General features: G+C 41.6%; 1 protein-coding gene across 1 annotated transcript; it reads right to left on the bottom strand.

Moving 5' to 3' along the window:
- Positions 1 to 761: 761 nt before the first annotated feature.
- CCDC195 (coiled-coil domain containing 195) lies at positions 762 to 14,422 on the bottom strand. Its single transcript, XM_045481469.1, has 3 exons — positions 14,158 to 14,422; positions 7,412 to 7,664; positions 762 to 885 (listed from the first exon to the last, which is right to left on the bottom strand). The coding sequence occupies exons 1-3, from the start codon at positions 14,420 to 14,422 to the stop codon at positions 762 to 764; spliced, it is 642 nt and encodes a 213-aa protein (XP_045337425.1).
- Between the last annotated feature and the right edge of the window lie 1,544 nt (positions 14,423 to 15,966).

Consider the following 15,966-nt stretch of genomic DNA (forward strand, 5'->3'; position numbering starts at 1 on the left):
GAATATTTTAATATAAGATAGTAGCTTAAAAAGGGTATTGGTGTTAGAAGGTGACTGTTGTAAACCAGGAGGGGGAGATGTTCCCCTGAAAAGAAGTTCAGGAATTGAGGGAGTTCTGGGATTTCCAGCCCCTAAGTCATGATCAGCTGAACCTTTTTTTCTCTCTTTCCAACCGGCTTTAGTGACTTTGTCATTAGCCAGCCTTGGACCCATGCTCTGAACCCACCAGGTATGCTATGAGAGTCTGCTGTGTTTGTGTTTTCATGCCTGTGACACAGGATATTTAAAGACCAAATGAGCTAGTATCACTAAAGTATCAACACACAATTAACTGCAAGGATAATCACTATTGCTTCTATACTATTAATCAAACATAGAACCTTTTTTCCTGGATTTGTTATAGTTTCAGCTGGAAAGTGACACTTACAATGTAAACAGCATTTTCTGATGGCATCAGGCAGATACTGAACACCCCATGCAATTTAATTTAATTACATTTAATTGCTCGCATGCTGCATAGAAAGACTATAATAGTCACTGTACAGCCATCAACGTTAGTATTCAACAACGACATCAGGTAATCGCTTCCATTTCTTGGCCAAGTCCACTGACAAGGCCATTGACCTGATGCCAAGCATTTTGTGTGTGTTACTGGGCATCTTGCCAGAGCTCTTTGTAGGGGAGAATACTGACCCAACGAGGCCTCAGTGTTCCTGTCTCTTGGGAAGCAGCTGTTTCTTAAATTTCACCACCTCACAATCCTATTCTGCGATGGTACTTAGTTGGTTGGTGGTCTGGTTTTGTGAGCATTTCAAAGAACTTGAATTTTTGGAATATGAAGACACATCCACAGGTAACAGGAAACTGACTGTCTTCATCTTGTCTCTAAAGGAAGCAGAAGGAGAATATACATAACCCTTTTTACTGAGCCTTTATATAAAACATTTACTATTTTTTTCCAAACCACCAAATACTGCCTGAAGCATTAAAATCTCATTTAAAACGTATAATAATACATTTTGCTTAGTTCCACAATAATGCAAAAAATCCATGAATATTGGCCTTTTGATTAAGCCCAATGAAAGGTGCTGATAAAACTAAGATTTAAAACTATCGAAGGGAGGTTTTTCCCTTGATCTTTAAAGAGTATCATATTGTCTTAGGTGAAGGGTCTCTCACATTGAAGCTCTTCAGTTGAAATGAAGCAGAAATTTGAGGTGATTGTTTTATAATCCAGATAAACCTGAAGTCATTGACTGTGAATTAACGTTATACCCACCCTGCCTGAACAGTAAAAGGGAGAGAGGAGGGATGATTTGTGTCATCTGAGGGATTAGTTTGTTCCGTTTTGCCTGCTGCTTTTCCCTCCAATAGTATCATCGAGACTCTTGACGTAAACTAGGACATACTGCTCTCAGGGAAAAGTTGAAAGAATGGTGTTTAAAATGATTGCCTTTTCTCCAAGTTTGTCCTCTGTCGGTCTCTGTCTCTCTCTCTTTGTATTAGATAAGGCCATCATTTCACTGAGTGGCATTTAGTGACTTGCGTCCAGGGGGACACATCTGCTCCCTCCCTCGGGAGAAAGGCCACTGGTTCCATACTTTGGGATCAATAAAATAATAACTGCTCTGCCATTTGTAAGCACTCACTTGACTGTTTCATTTATTCTTTACAAAACTACATGGTAACTGCTGTTATGATTCCTTTTTTTAAGAAAAAAATAAACTATGGTACAAAACAGACTAATAACTCTTCCAGGGCCAATGATGGAGTCGAGATTTTAGCCATCGGATTCCAGAGGCTGACTTCTTAACCATTTTGCTGTAAGAAGAGGAAAGGGTCCAGCTGACACTCAAAACAATGCAGGGGTTAGGCACGCAACACCGGGGCAGTGGGACATCTGCGTATAACTTTGCCCAAAACTTAACTGTTACTAGCCTCCTGTTGACTGGGAGCCTTACCAATAACAGAAATAGTCGCTTCGATGAACACATATTTTGTATGTTGTGTGCACTATACTGTACTGTTACAATCAAGTAAACTAGAGAAAAGAAAATGTTATTAAGAAAATCCTAAGGAAGGGGCGCCTGGGTAGCTCAGTTGGTTGGGTGACTGGCTCTTGATTTCAGCTCAGGTCATGATCTCAGGGTTTGTGGGTTCGAGCCCCGCATCAGATTCCACGTGCTGATGGTGCAGAGCCTGCTTGGGATTCTCGCTCTCTCTCTTCCTCTCTGCCCCTCCCCTGCTTGTTCTTTCTCTCTCTCAAAGTAAATAAAGAAATACTAAACAGAAAAGAAAATCATAAGGAAGAGAAAGTAGATTCATGTACTGTACTTAAAAAAAATCCACATGGGGGCGCCTGGGTGGCGCAGTCGGTTAAGCGTCCGACTTCAGCCAGGTCACGATCTCGTGGTCCGTGAGTTCGAGCCCCGCGTCGGGCTCTGGGCTGATGGCTCAGAGCCTGGAGCCTGTTTCCGATTCTGTGTCTCCCTCTCTCTCTGCCCCTCCCCCGTTCATCCTCTGTCTCTCTCTGTCCCAAAAATAAATAAACGTTGAAAAAATAAAAAATAAAAAAAAAAAAATCCGCGTGTAAGTAGACCAGCACCGTTTGAGGGTCAACTGTATATTTTGATTTTAATGTGTCTAGTTTCTCCTATCAATAAAATGAATAATATAGCATTTCTAATTAAATTGATAATTGATTCATTTTTATGAAAAGATTTTATTTTGAGTGTAGTGGACGTACAGTGTTAGGTCAGCTTCAGGTGTACAGCATAGTGATTTAGCATTTCTGTGTTTTATGCTATGCTCTATATGGACCCATTCCCCTGATCTTTTTATTTATTTTTATTTATTTTTTAATTTATTTTTAATGTTTTATTTATTTTTGAGAGAGAGAGAGAGACACAGAGAGGGAGAGAGAGAGAGAGAGAGAGAATCCCAAGCAGGCTCTGTGCTGTGTGCAGAGCCCCACATGGGGCTTAATCCGACAGTGAGATCGTGACTTGAGCTGAAACCAGGAGTCGGAGGCTCAATCTACTGAGCCACCCAGCTGCCTGCCTGAGATTTTTTTCTTAAATGCAGGAGAAGATTAGGTTTCTAGGTTTCTAATTTCTATGAAAATTAAGGAAAAATTAACATTCTGTCTCTGGTGTTTGGAGAGCATTAGTTGTTAGAAATATTGACATTGGCATTGTTCTGTAAAACGCTTCCTTGGTAGAATAATGAAAAAGCTCAGAAGCAAATTAGGTACGATGTCTGATTGCTTCAAAGGCTGGTTCAAACAAATTGGTTCCTGATAAATCTTTGTAAAATTCTTTGAGAGCTATTAGAAAGTAAATGAATTTACAAAAAAAAAAAATTAGAGGGCTAATGTAATGACACGTTACTTTACTAATCACTGAAGAAGTTAAAGACAAAATAAAGAACTCTAACAAAAAAATAGCATGCTTTGTTCTTCTCAACAGTTTTCCATATTGACTGGATTTTATGCCAACCCAGCTGTTGATTTTAAGCCATTACTGACTTTCTTGTTTTAACACAAACCGGCAGTTGGCTCAGTCTTCCCCATTAAAGTAGATTCTAAATTACCAATGGATTGTATTCTAAATAGCCTGTTCCTCCGCAACTTGGAATTGGGAAAACATTTTGCTTCAGAGAAGTAATACGTTATCAACGTTGGCTATGCTCCTAAATGATCACAGAAATAATATGAATTGAATCGAGAAGGTTAATAATATTGCATTTCTCAGCATTATAGGTCTATGAGAATGTAATGGTTTAAGGACAAAAAATAAAACATTGTGATATGTGCACGGCACAGTTTCAAAGTATGTAGACACAGCCTGGAAAGATAGATGTCCATCAAAATCTAAATGGTGGTTTTTCGGACAGTGAAGTTATAGAAGATTTTCCTTTTGATACTTTTTACTTTGAATATTGCATTTATGTTTTATAATTTGCGATTTTCTTTTTATAATGAACATTTAGTGCCTTTATATAACTGTATATATATTATATACAAACATAAATATGTACACACGTATCTATGTATATATGTATATTGTACATAAATAAGTTTTTAAAACAAAGGACACGTTCATTTTTACAATGAACGTTTAGTGCTTTTATATAACTATCCACAACTATGTCACTTCTTTTTTTCCCCAAATGTTTATTTTTGAGAGAGAGAGAGAGAGAGAGAAAGAGACAGAGCATGAGTGGGGTAGGGCAGAGACAGAGGGAGACACAGAATCCGAAGCAGGCTCCAGGCTCTGAGTTGTCAGCACAGAGCCCGATGTGGAGCTTGAACCCACGAACCGTGAGATCATGACCTGAGCCAAAGTCAGACACTTAACTGACTGAGGCATCCAGGCGCCCCAAACTATGTACACTTCTTGTTTCCATATCCCACATCTGCTCTGCCAATAAATCTTACAGGCTTCACCTTCAAAATATATCCAGAAACCATATGTGCTGTTACTACCCTTGGCCAAGAAATGATCACTTCTCACCTAGACTATTTTTTTTAGCTTAAACCTGGTCTTTTAATTTTCTATACTGTTTTCCCACAGTCTTTTTAAAGCAGGACTCCCTACACAATCTTTTATTTTTATTTTTAATGAAAAGAACGTGTTATGTGCCCAGTTCACTCAGAATAAATCCAGAATCATTGGAAGGGAGTGCAAGGCCACCCCTAGAGTTTTGCCTTCATCTTCCCCCACTTTCTCGCTCACTCTGTTCCAATCACAGCCTCCTTTCCCTTCCTCAGACACAAGTCAAACGCCTCCCAACATCCACTGTATTTGCTGTCTTCTGTTCTTAGAAAGTTTTTCCCACCCAGATATCGTCAGAACTCTTTCCCTTTTACTCAAATGGTAAGGCGTTCTCTGGCCATGATAAAAATTTCAACAATGCTTGCTCTGTTAGCTGTTCTTTTCCCCTTTTAATTGGTTTCCTAGTCTCTCTCATACTTAATATGTAACATAAATTATACACTGTATGTATTTTCATGCTTATTGATTATCATGTTGCAAAGCAAACTTCTCCCCTTGGACAGAGATTTCTGACAATTTTTTTTTTTTTTTCTGTATCCTCATGGCCTAGAATCCTGCCCCACAGGTAGTACACCTCCAGGATTATTTGTTGAATGAACGAATGCATGAAAGAATGTAATGAACATATGAAAAAAAAAAATAGACCAAAAGGATAGAAGTGAAACTCATGATAACACTTGCCCATTGGCAGGACCGGGGACCGGGGAAGAGAGATATAGGAACCTTGTCTTAAATTTTTTTTTTTTAATGTTTATTAATTTTTGGGAGAGACTGAGAGAGAGAGAGAGAGAGAGAGAGAGAAAGAGAGAGAGAGAGAGGGAGACACAGAATCTGAAGCAGGCTCCAAGCTCTGAGTTGCGAGCACAGAGCCCAACGGAGGGCCCAAACCCATGGACCATGAGATCATGACCTGAGCTGATGTCGGACACTTAACTAACTGAGCCACCTGGACGCCCTTGGATTTTTGCCTTTATTAATAATATTTTTTTTTCCTTTTTTTTTTGTTATATATAAAATATCTGTAGAAAGTATGACACAATTCTTGCAGATGAAAACAGGGGTATTTGTAACACTCACTTCTGAATATTTTTGCATTTTACAACTTTTCAGAAGGACGTTATCTTTACTAGCTTTCCCATAATTATAGGACAAAGCACGGACTCACAAGCATTGCGCAGAAGGCTCTGTATGCTGGGTCTGGCTCCCTTCTTCACCCTCACTCACTTCGCTACTTTTGTTTTCCTCACAGTCGTGCTTTCTTCTATCTTCTTGTCTTTTCTGCTTTACCTGGGGTGATCTTTCCATTTTTCTTTGCCTGGCTCCATGCAGCTGTCCTCCACGACTCAGGCTACGCTCACTGTTTCTATAATAGAACTTTCTATGAGTGAAATACAATTTTCATCCTGTCTGGTAAAATTCAAATAAAACTGGCTCTGCTTCCGTGTCCCACATCCTGTGGGAGGTCCGGCGCTCTTTCCAATGTTCATGACAATCCCTGCTGGCCTGTCCCTGGTTGTCCCTCCCTTCGTTTTCCTGCCGCTGTTGAATTCCATGACTCCCTTATTCTCTCCACAACCACATTTGTTCCATTTTCTCTTCCCCATGATAAGTGAGAATTGGAAAGCAAGGGTGCCGAGTGTGGGGAGGGGAGGTCATGCTCTAGCCTTGTAGAGGCGGAAGTTAGACTTGACAGACAATTTTGTTCTGAAAGGGCCCTTGGCTCCACCCACTCCTGGGGCCACTGTCTGACCTTCCTCTTAAAGACTCCCCACTTGTCTCTCAAATGTTTTTTCAAATCTCTCTTTTTCTCAGGCTGTGCCTAACTCTCGAAACACCAACTCATATATTTTGCAAAACAAGTTACTTTTCTCTTTGCCTCTTGGCCCTTTTGGGTTCTGCCATTTTTTTTTTTTTCCAACATTTATTTATTTTTGGGACAGAGAGAGACAGAGCATGAACGGGGGAGGGGCAGAGAGAGAGGGAGACACAGAATCAGAAATAGGCTCCAGGCTCTGAGCCATCAGCCCAGAGCCCGACGCGGGGCTCGAACTCGCGGACCGCGAGATCGTGACCTGGCTGGAGTCGGACGCTTAACCGACTGCGCCACCCAGGCGCCCCTGCCATTTTTTTTTTAATTTATTTTTTTTAATGTTTATTTATTTTTGAGACAGAGGGAGACAGAACGCGAGTGGGGGAGGGGCAGAGAGAGACAGGGAGACACAGAATCTGAAACAGGCTCCAGGCTGTGAGCTGTCAGCCCAGAGCCCGACGTGGGGCTCGAACCCACGAACTGTGAGATCAAGACCTGAGCCGAGGTCGGACGCTTAACCGGCTGAGCCACCCAGGCCCCCCGAGCACTGCCATTTTCATATGCCCCACAATCCACTGAGTCACTTCCTCTCTAAGAACCGTTCTCTCTCAGAGAGGAGTTCTGTGTCCAGTTCCCAAAGTGAGTGTGTCTTTTCCTTGAGAGGCACTTTATCACAGTGATCAGTTTACTTGTGTGTCTTTGTCGCCGAATGAGAGTGTCGAACATAACGTCTCACTTTTGCCTGTGAATCTCGTATCACCAGTGCCCAGCTCAGAGTACCGTCATTAATGCCCGATAAGTAAGTAAAGACTGGCTAAGTGTTCTGCTAACAGAGGTACCTATTATAGCGCCATTTGGTGTCAAAAATTTTTCTTTCTTTTGATTCCCTAAATGGACATGCATGCGATGGAAATTATTTTGACCGGAGAGCCTGTTTGGCTTTGTTTCCTCCACCAGATAAGACCTTGCTTATCCAGGAGAACATCTTGGTACCCATCGCAGCCTGTGCCTATAACCTAGCTCAAGGCAGACAGTACATTATTACCTGGTTACGTTACCAAAACCATGCTCAGGAAAAGCTCTTCCGTTGGAACTACTGTTGGTCAAAGAATCAGCTGCCAACATCCCTTCTTCCTTGTCCTCCTTCTTTATTGAAGAACACGCCAGGGGCTTAACTCTTCCCCGAGCGTCTAGAATTCCACTCTTTGGGTGTCTTTCCCCAGCTTTCCAGAGGTCACGTGCAGCAAATGAATGAACTGGTGAAGAAATGGAATAGCGTCTCACAATCATGACGTTGCCTGTATGGGAGACCCAAAATTTTACCTTTGATGATGTCCACAAATGGCAAATTATATTAATAGTACTTCGTTAAAGCTAACTCAACAAAACTATTGCTTTTGATTACTTTTTTTCCTTCAGAGAAACGACATCTACTCACTGACTTATAAGTAATTGAGTGCCAGTCACATGCCAGGAGATAGAGATGGGGATATGGTAGTGGCCGACACAAAATTCTTGCCTGCGTGGAGCTTACCTTCTTGTATGCAGACAGATGATGAACAAACCATAGATGATAAAATTCAGGTAGTGATAGATCCTGGGAAGTCAGGTTAGGCTGATAAAGGCAAGGGGAGAGAGACAGATGAGGGAGGAGGTCTGGAAGTTGTGTAAAGAGGGTGGTTGGAAAGGATGCAGCGTTAGAACAGAGATCTGGCCAAGTAGAAATAATAAATCAAGACTTTCAAATGGGAAGAACATGGATATTCCGGAGACGCCAACTCTGGACAGCTTCCTCTCTCCTAGATTGTAGAAGGACCTGTTCCTCATAGACTCTTATCCCCTGAATGGCCACACATAGGGGCGCCTGGGTGGCGCAGTCGGTTAAGCGTCCGACTTCAGCCAGGTCACGATCTCGCGGTCCGTGAGTTCGAGCCCCGCGTCGGGCTCTGGGCTGATGGCTCAGAGCCTGGAGCCTGTTTCTGATTCTGTGTCTCCCTCTCTCTCTGCCCCTCCCCCGTTCATGCTCTGTCTCTCTCTGTCCCAAAAATAAATAAACGTTGGAAAAAAAAAAAATTAAATGGCCACACATAACTGAACTGGCTGTTGTTAACTGGCCCATAATTATGTGTCTTGACTTTAGTTGGGGTAGTCATTATGAGGAAGCCTGCTGATTGAGAGATGGAAGGCCAGCAGGTATTGGAAAGAAGCAAAGATGCATTGCATGGGAAACTGGAGTTCTGAGAGAGACAGAGAAATTTATGGCCTTAGTTTATGAGGACTTTCAATTCCATTTCTTTTTTTTTTTAATTTTTATTTATTTAAAAAAAAATTTTTTTTTCAACGTTTATTTATTTTTGGGACAGAGAGAGACAGAGCATGAACGGGGGAGGGGCAGAGAGAGAGGGAGACACAGAATCGGAAACAGGCTCCAGGCTCTGAGCCATCAGCCCAGAGCCCGACGCGGGGCTCGAACTCGCGGACCGCGAGATCGTGACCTGGCTGAAGTCGGACGCTTAACCGACTGCGTCACCCAGGTGCCCCTAATTTTTATTTATTTTTAAGAGAGAGTGCTAATGGGTGACGGGCAGAGAGAGAGGGGAACAGAGGATCCAAAGTGGGCTCTGTATTGACAGCAGAGAGCCTGATGTGGGGCTCAAACTCATGACCCATAAGATCTTGACCTGAGCCAAAGTTGGATGCTTGGCTGACTTAGCCACCCAGGTGCCCCTCAGTTCCATTTCTGTCCATGAGTGTCTTCCAATAAACTTTTCTCTTGACCTGAATTAAGTCTTCTCTCTTTCTTGTAACTCAGGCACTTTGATTAAAAGAGCTTTATTTAAGGGAGGTTAATGTGTCTGAGTTGCAGTTACTCTGTACTAATGTTGACCAGACCTCCAGGTATTACCTGGGGGCTAAGAACCGGGACCTCATGGGGTGGTGTTCATTTTCTGGAGCACTTCAGGAACGTCTGTCAAATCTTTATTCTTTCTTGTCCCAGCTCTGGCATTAACTAGCATGGATGTTTAAGAAAGGCCCGCATTGGGGCTCCTGGGTGGTTCTGTTGGTTAAGTGTCTGACTCTTGATTTTGGCTCAGGTCATGATCTCAGTGTTCATGAGTTTGAGTGCCATGATGGTCACTGTGCTGACAGTCTGGAACCTGCTTGGGATTCTCCCTCTCTCTCTCTCTCTCTGCCTCTCCCTCCCCGTCTCAAAATAAATACATAAACTTTAAAAAAAAAAAAAAAAAAAAAAAAAAAAAGAAAGGCCTGTATCGTGTTTGGGTTTTAAGAGTGCTAGCAGCACAATTATTTCTTACTTAAATTTACTGCCCACATATGCAGACTGCAGACAGCAAATTATTATGGTCATTCAACAAGTGGAGGCGTCCCTGGCTTTTTATAGTTTGAAACTTTTAGGCAAGAATTTGGGGTAAGGGGAGGTGGTTTAAGTTCAAATCTATCTGAAATGATTAACTGCATGCAAATACTATTTCTAAACTATCTCCAAACACTTCTTTGGCCGAGATCGATAACTTCTATAATTGTCTAAAAGTAAGTTTATGACTATTAACAATCATAAAAGTTTCTGTTTGAAACAGTTACAAAGCAGTCTTCTTGTACTGAATGGTAGGAAGTCGCCACAGAGGAAATTACGCGGAGAAGGGCAAAGGGAAGTTTATTCTTATTTGAGACGTACTCTGTAGCTTGACCGATTAGCAAGCCGGTTCTTTGTTCATCTCTCTGGGTCACAAATAGTCTGTGTCCTTTGGTTTCTCATCAGTAAAAGGGAAAGGCCATTCAACACAGCATCATGGGGTCCTTAGCACAACTTCAGGGATCGCTGCCAAATGCAGGGTGTTTGCCAGCAAAGGATAGGAACGCATTGCAGATAGTCGGAGGTCCAGCAATGCTGGGGGATCTCTGTAAAGAGCTGTTCCCTTTATCTTCCTTGCGGCAAATTGCTTCTTCCCTGATAGTCCCAAGGTGCCATTGCACAGGGCAGGAGGGCCAGGGGAGCTCTGAAAGTGCTGGTTGGATTTCGTATCCACTGAATGCTTATCCACTAGTACAGATGCTTCCTTGAGAATTTATCCAACAAAGATTCATTCTAAGCAGGTGCTCTGCATTCTCATTATAGCATATAATTATATATATATAATTTTATATATGTAAATAAATATATGCATATTGGATATATATAATTTTATATAATATATATACTTTTATATATAAATAAATATATATGGACATATGTATATGTTTATATATATAATATAAATATGTATGGATATATGTATACGTATATACATTACATAATACAATATGTATATGTATATATATATATATATATATATATATATACACCCAAGCAGCTGTGTCCCTGGGCTGTAGGGTAGCTCTGTGTCCTGAGGGAAGCAGACTTCTCCACTCATAAAATCTCATTTTGTCTCACTACGCATTTCCCAGAACCAACAGAAGAAGTTTTCGTTCCAAGTGATTTTCTTCCAAGTCCTTTTTAATCGTTAGTTCCCTTTCTTAAAGTGAGACTCACATTTCTGATTTCATATTGTTCCTTCTCAAATAATAGTTAATTTTTTTAAGTTTATTTATTTTGAGAGAGAGAGGGGTGGGAGGGGCAGAGAGAGAGAGAGAGGGAGAGAGAAAGAATCCCAAGCACCGACAGTGCAGAGCCTGATGTGGGGCTCAAACTCACAAACCATGAGATCATGACCTGAGCCAAAACCAAGAGTCGGATGCTTAACTGACTGAGCCACCTAGGCGCTCCTCAAAGAATAGGTTCATATTATCCTGTTTTCTAAGGAGGATTGAGCAGGTTAACCTCTGGGTCTTATATTCTCACCTATAAAATAAGGGGATTATCTCGAAAGTTGCTCTCTAATAGCAAATGTCTATGATTCAGTTTCAAGTATGAATTTCAATGGATATTGGCAATGCCTTATTAAAACTGCTAATAAAAAACTTCTGTCGAAGTCAAATAATATTCTTCTGGCATGTTCAATATTAAGAATATCATGGAATATTCTTAATATGCATATTAAGAATATCATGGAATATTCTTATATTCAGTAGTTACTATTGAATATACAGTATTCACTATTACCAAGTAGCTCATGATGAGTCTTACTTGTGCTATTTCATTTCATGCTCTCAATAGCCATATGAGATAGATTTTATCACTATTTCCATTTTACAGAGGAGGCAAGTGGTCATAAAAGCATGTTACATTTATAGGATCACAAAATTTTATAGTTAGAATAGGCCTTGAAAGGCGTCGAGTCTAATCCATTCATTTTTACACGAGGATGCTAAGGCCAGGAATTTTATGTGTTCTACTCAGCGCTGATCAACCTTTATAAAACTGGGACTACAACTCGGTGTCCTCATGGTCAGGCCAATGTTCTTCCTACTTAATGTCACTTACTTCCATAACAGTGCATTACATAGAAGACACAGATAGATGCATGTGAAGCCCTTCAACTGGGCTTCTAAGAACCAGTTGAAATCATATTTCTTTCTGTGTTTTATTGATGCAACTGACAAGAGTTCCCCAAGTTCCATCAACTGTTTTCACCAGTTCTTCTCAAACTTAATGCTAACATTTTTTAAAAAAATTGTTAATGTTTATTTTTTGAGAGAGAGACAGAGTGTGAGCAGGGGAGGGGCAGAGAGAGAAGGAGACACAGAATCCAAAGCAGGCTCCAGGCTTCCAGCTGTCAGCACAGAGCCTGATATGGGGCTTGAACCCACAAACTGTGAGATCATGACCTGAGCTGAAGTTGGACGCTTAACTGACTGAGCCACCCAGGCACCACTTAATGCTAACATTCTTGATGGAAGTTACCATCCATATGCAGAAGAAGTATGCTATCAACTGTGTGTTTGGTTCTTTTGTTTTTTTTTTAATGTTTATTTATTTATTTTGAGAGAGAGAGAGAATGAGAGAGCTTAATGAGGGAGGGGCAGAAAGAGAGGGAGAGAAAGAGAGAAAGAGAGAGAGAGAGTCCTAAGCAGGCTCCGTGCTGTCACCACAGAACCCAACATGAGGCTCAAACTCCTGAACCTTGAGATCATGACCTGAGCCGAAATCAAGAGTTGGATGCTTATTGACTGAGCCACCCAAGTGCCCCTGTGTGTTCAGCTCTTAATAATAATCTAGTCTCCCCTAAGCTTGATGTCATTCAGGCCCTGAGAGGTTATAGGGTAATGCTCTTTGTTCTTTGAATGGTGTAAAACTTGCAGAATAGAGATACTAAGACTCAACTTACTTTTTCATTAGGATAAGCATCATGGGAAATAGATTTGAAGGAGTGTCATCTACCTTTGGAATAAGGCAGTGGTTTTCAATTGGAGGAAATTCTGTCCTTCAAGTAACATTTGGAATGTCTGAAGACATTTTTGACAGTCATGATGAATGTGAGAGGCAGATACTAGTGACATCTAGTATTTAGAAGCCAGGAACGCTGCTAAACATCCTATAGTACCCAAGGAAGACGCTTACCAAGACAGGGCCATTTAGTACAAAATGTTCAAGATTGCAGAGGTGGAGGAACTTGGGGGGGTGGGTAAGGATGTATCCTTCTTTCTTTTTTTCTTTTTTTAGACGAGGCGCGAAAGTCTAACCTCCTTATCAGTTATTCCTTCAGCTCTGTTAAATAGGCAGCAGAAAGAACTACTCAGATCCAGACTCGCACTTGACAAAAAGGGTAAAAATCCTTATTGGAATCTGTTCCCAGCTTTGAAATGTAGGGCCCCGTGCTCGAGAGAGACCTCTCTAACAGAGAAAACCAGCTGGTGGAAACGACATGTTTTCTTGCCAAGCTGTTCAGAACCTCAAATGGCATTGCCCGAAGCCTTTGCCAGACGATATTAAGAAATTTGAGCATTTAATCATGTACCTCAGTTTTATTTGAATATGTTGGATGGAGACAAACACTGACAATTTAAATGTAGAACGGATTTTTCGCTCTGCTGATTTCTGACTTTGTGTGTAGTCTGCAGTCAAAATTCTTCCCCATAAAACGTGAGAGGCTTGAGTATTAGAATATATTAGACACTGACCCTGAGTTTGAAGTCTTCAGCGTGTAGAGTAGGTTGAATTATGTGCAACATACATTCCTACGGGCAGTAAAGTTCTTTGTAAAACACGGATAAGAAGCAATATCTGCCATTTGTTGTGTGTTTGCAGGTGCTATACTAAGCACTCGGTCTATTATTGCCGTGAGACAGGTACAACAACCGCATGAGGTAGGCGTTATCACACTCCCAAAGGTAGAAAACAGAGGTGAAAGATTTCTAGTAAGGATCTCTGAGTCAAGTGGATAATGAATGAGAAACCATTGGCGGCCATATTTGTCTGACCGTAACATCCATACACTTAACTCCGGTGCAATATCGTTAACTTAGTTAAGCGAGCGTGCCATTTGGCACTCATCCATTCAGTGTTCTATCATGTGGCATTTAAATGCTTGAGGTCAAGAAGGAAAAAAGCACATTGTTTTTAAGGTGGTTGATTTTCACAAACCCGCCATTCTTTTCTTTCCAGGAATAGCTGGAAACAGTTTTGATGCTGCTAAAATAGGCTGCTTGACGATGCTAGCGATTTCCTTTTTTCCCCTGGGGATTTAAAGCTAATCTACCAGGAGGAAAAGAATGGAACTCACCACGATAAATACCAATTTATGCAGTTATAGAAAAGGCACAATAAACCTGATCTTTAGGAGACCTTTGCAAAGGTGGGCACAGCCCAGAAGAGGCATGGTCATTCGGTACCTTGATGTTCGTGCCCAGCTGGTGCCGCATCGGTGGAAACACCACTGTAGAGGGTTGCTGGAGATTTTTCAGATGTTTTCCCGAGGTCGCCGGGGTCTGTGACTTCCTCTTCCCTTTGATCTCCCGATTCTCTGCATGGGCCGCCTGAGGTTCTCAGACTGCTTGAAGTCAGCGTCATCCGGAGGAATTGATTCTCTTTCTTCAGCTTGCTGATCTCCGCCCGCATTTCCTGGATAATTTTTCGGAACTGGCTATTCGCGTCCATTCACCTCTTCTCAGGTCGCTCTGATTTGCTCCTCTGGGAAGACAGGTCACCTTTTGCTCGTGAACCAAACGCACAGTCTACTCAGTGGGACTGGCTGATCCCACCCATAAACCTTCCTGAACAATAGATGTCACTCTTCTCTATGCCAGCTTTCAGCACCTGGGGAGCTAGACTGTCAGGGAGGTAAAGGATTTCCATGACTTATTCATTCTGGGTTTTGTTTTTCAGAACAGAGCTTTTCTCCGTATCTTTCATTTCCTATCAATCCACAGTTCTGGAATATTGCTTTGTGTTGGAAGAGAAGAGAGCATTCGAAAAATTTCCGGGGAGGGATAGAGTTTTTTTTGTTTCTGTCATGAACTCACCTTCCTGCTCAGTTTTCTCTGTTACTGCTTCTGAAATAGAATGTTTTATAGACTCACTGTCACTAATCCATTAAAACTGGCACATAAAAATGTCTCTTCTAGAAAATATCTCGTGATTCTATACTTTGGGGTAAGTTATTAATTTTGACAGCTGTTGGTTAAGAGTCACGGTGACCATAGGGGACATGTTATTGCAGTGATATTATAATAAAAGATAATGACACTTAAATTCCTCAAGGACAATACAGTCACTTTTAGGTGTGGTTTCTATCTTGTAAGCATTGTTGCTCTTACTTGGTTGTAGAGTGTTTGCTTGGGCAAATGTTGCCCAGGGAAATTTTGGGAACGTAAGAATGTATAGGCTGAACATTCATCTTGAATGAGACGGACATGTGACAGTTAACAGCTTTCATTACCTATTTCCTGAAGGGGTTTCTTTGTTGGGAGTGAAAAGTATGAATCTTAAATAGCACACAGTCCAGATAGCATCTATTTGGAAATTCAATTGATGTTTAAACATATATGCACTTTTGCGATAGGATACAAATGATCATTTATGTGGTTTTTCTCTTGCTAAGTCTTTAAAATCCAGGGTGCATTTTACACGTAACAGCCCATCGTAATTCAGACACTAAATTTTCATTGGAAATACCGACTGTGTTTTCAGATTTCCCAAAACTGGCATTTGCAAAAGTGGATTAGCCCGCTCCAGTGGTTCTGAACCTACTTAAATACACATGGGTATCAAGTCAGTCCACACGAGCCTCCCTCCAGCGCAGTGGGAGTAAAAGGCAAGTTCCCACAGTGGGCACCAAAGTGTCATACTGTCTGGTCTCTGGCTCCGTCCTGATGTCATCTGCCACTCCTGCTGGCTCCAACAGTCCACGCCGCCCTACTCACACTGGCCTCCTCAGTTCCGTAAACACTACAGATACATTCCTGCCTCAGGACCCTGGTCTCGGCTGTCCCCGTGGCTGAGAGTGTTTCCCCCTAGATAACCACGTAGCTAACGCTCGTCTTCTTCATCACTCTCCTCCAGACCTTTGGGTTTTCCCACATCTAAGGAAACAGTTTAAGAAACGAGACGAGCTGCACTAGGCTGCCTGCTTTCCAGACAGAGTTGGCACGAGTACCTTCCTTCTATCCTCCTCAACTAAATGAAGACACAGCATGTCCTTT

The sequence above is a fragment of the Leopardus geoffroyi genome, chromosome C1, assembly GCF_018350155.1.
Source record: "Leopardus geoffroyi isolate Oge1 chromosome C1, O.geoffroyi_Oge1_pat1.0, whole genome shotgun sequence".
Taxonomy (NCBI): Eukaryota; Metazoa; Chordata; class Mammalia; order Carnivora; family Felidae; genus Leopardus; species Leopardus geoffroyi.

Excerpts from the sequence above, each read along its gene's own strand:
- CCDC195 (XM_045481469.1), bottom strand. The coding sequence starts at position 14,422 with ATGGACGCGAATAGCCAGTTCCGAAAAATTATCCAGGAAATGCGGGCG. Across the intron at positions 7,665-14,157 it reads AGCTGGGCACGAACATCAAG|GCAACGTCATGATTGTGAGA; the intron begins GTACCGAATGAC and ends TCTCCCATACAG. Across the intron at positions 886-7,411 it reads GGTTTTGGTAACGTAACCAG|AGACAAGATGAAGACAGTCA; the intron begins GTAATAATGTAC and ends TGCTTCCTTTAG.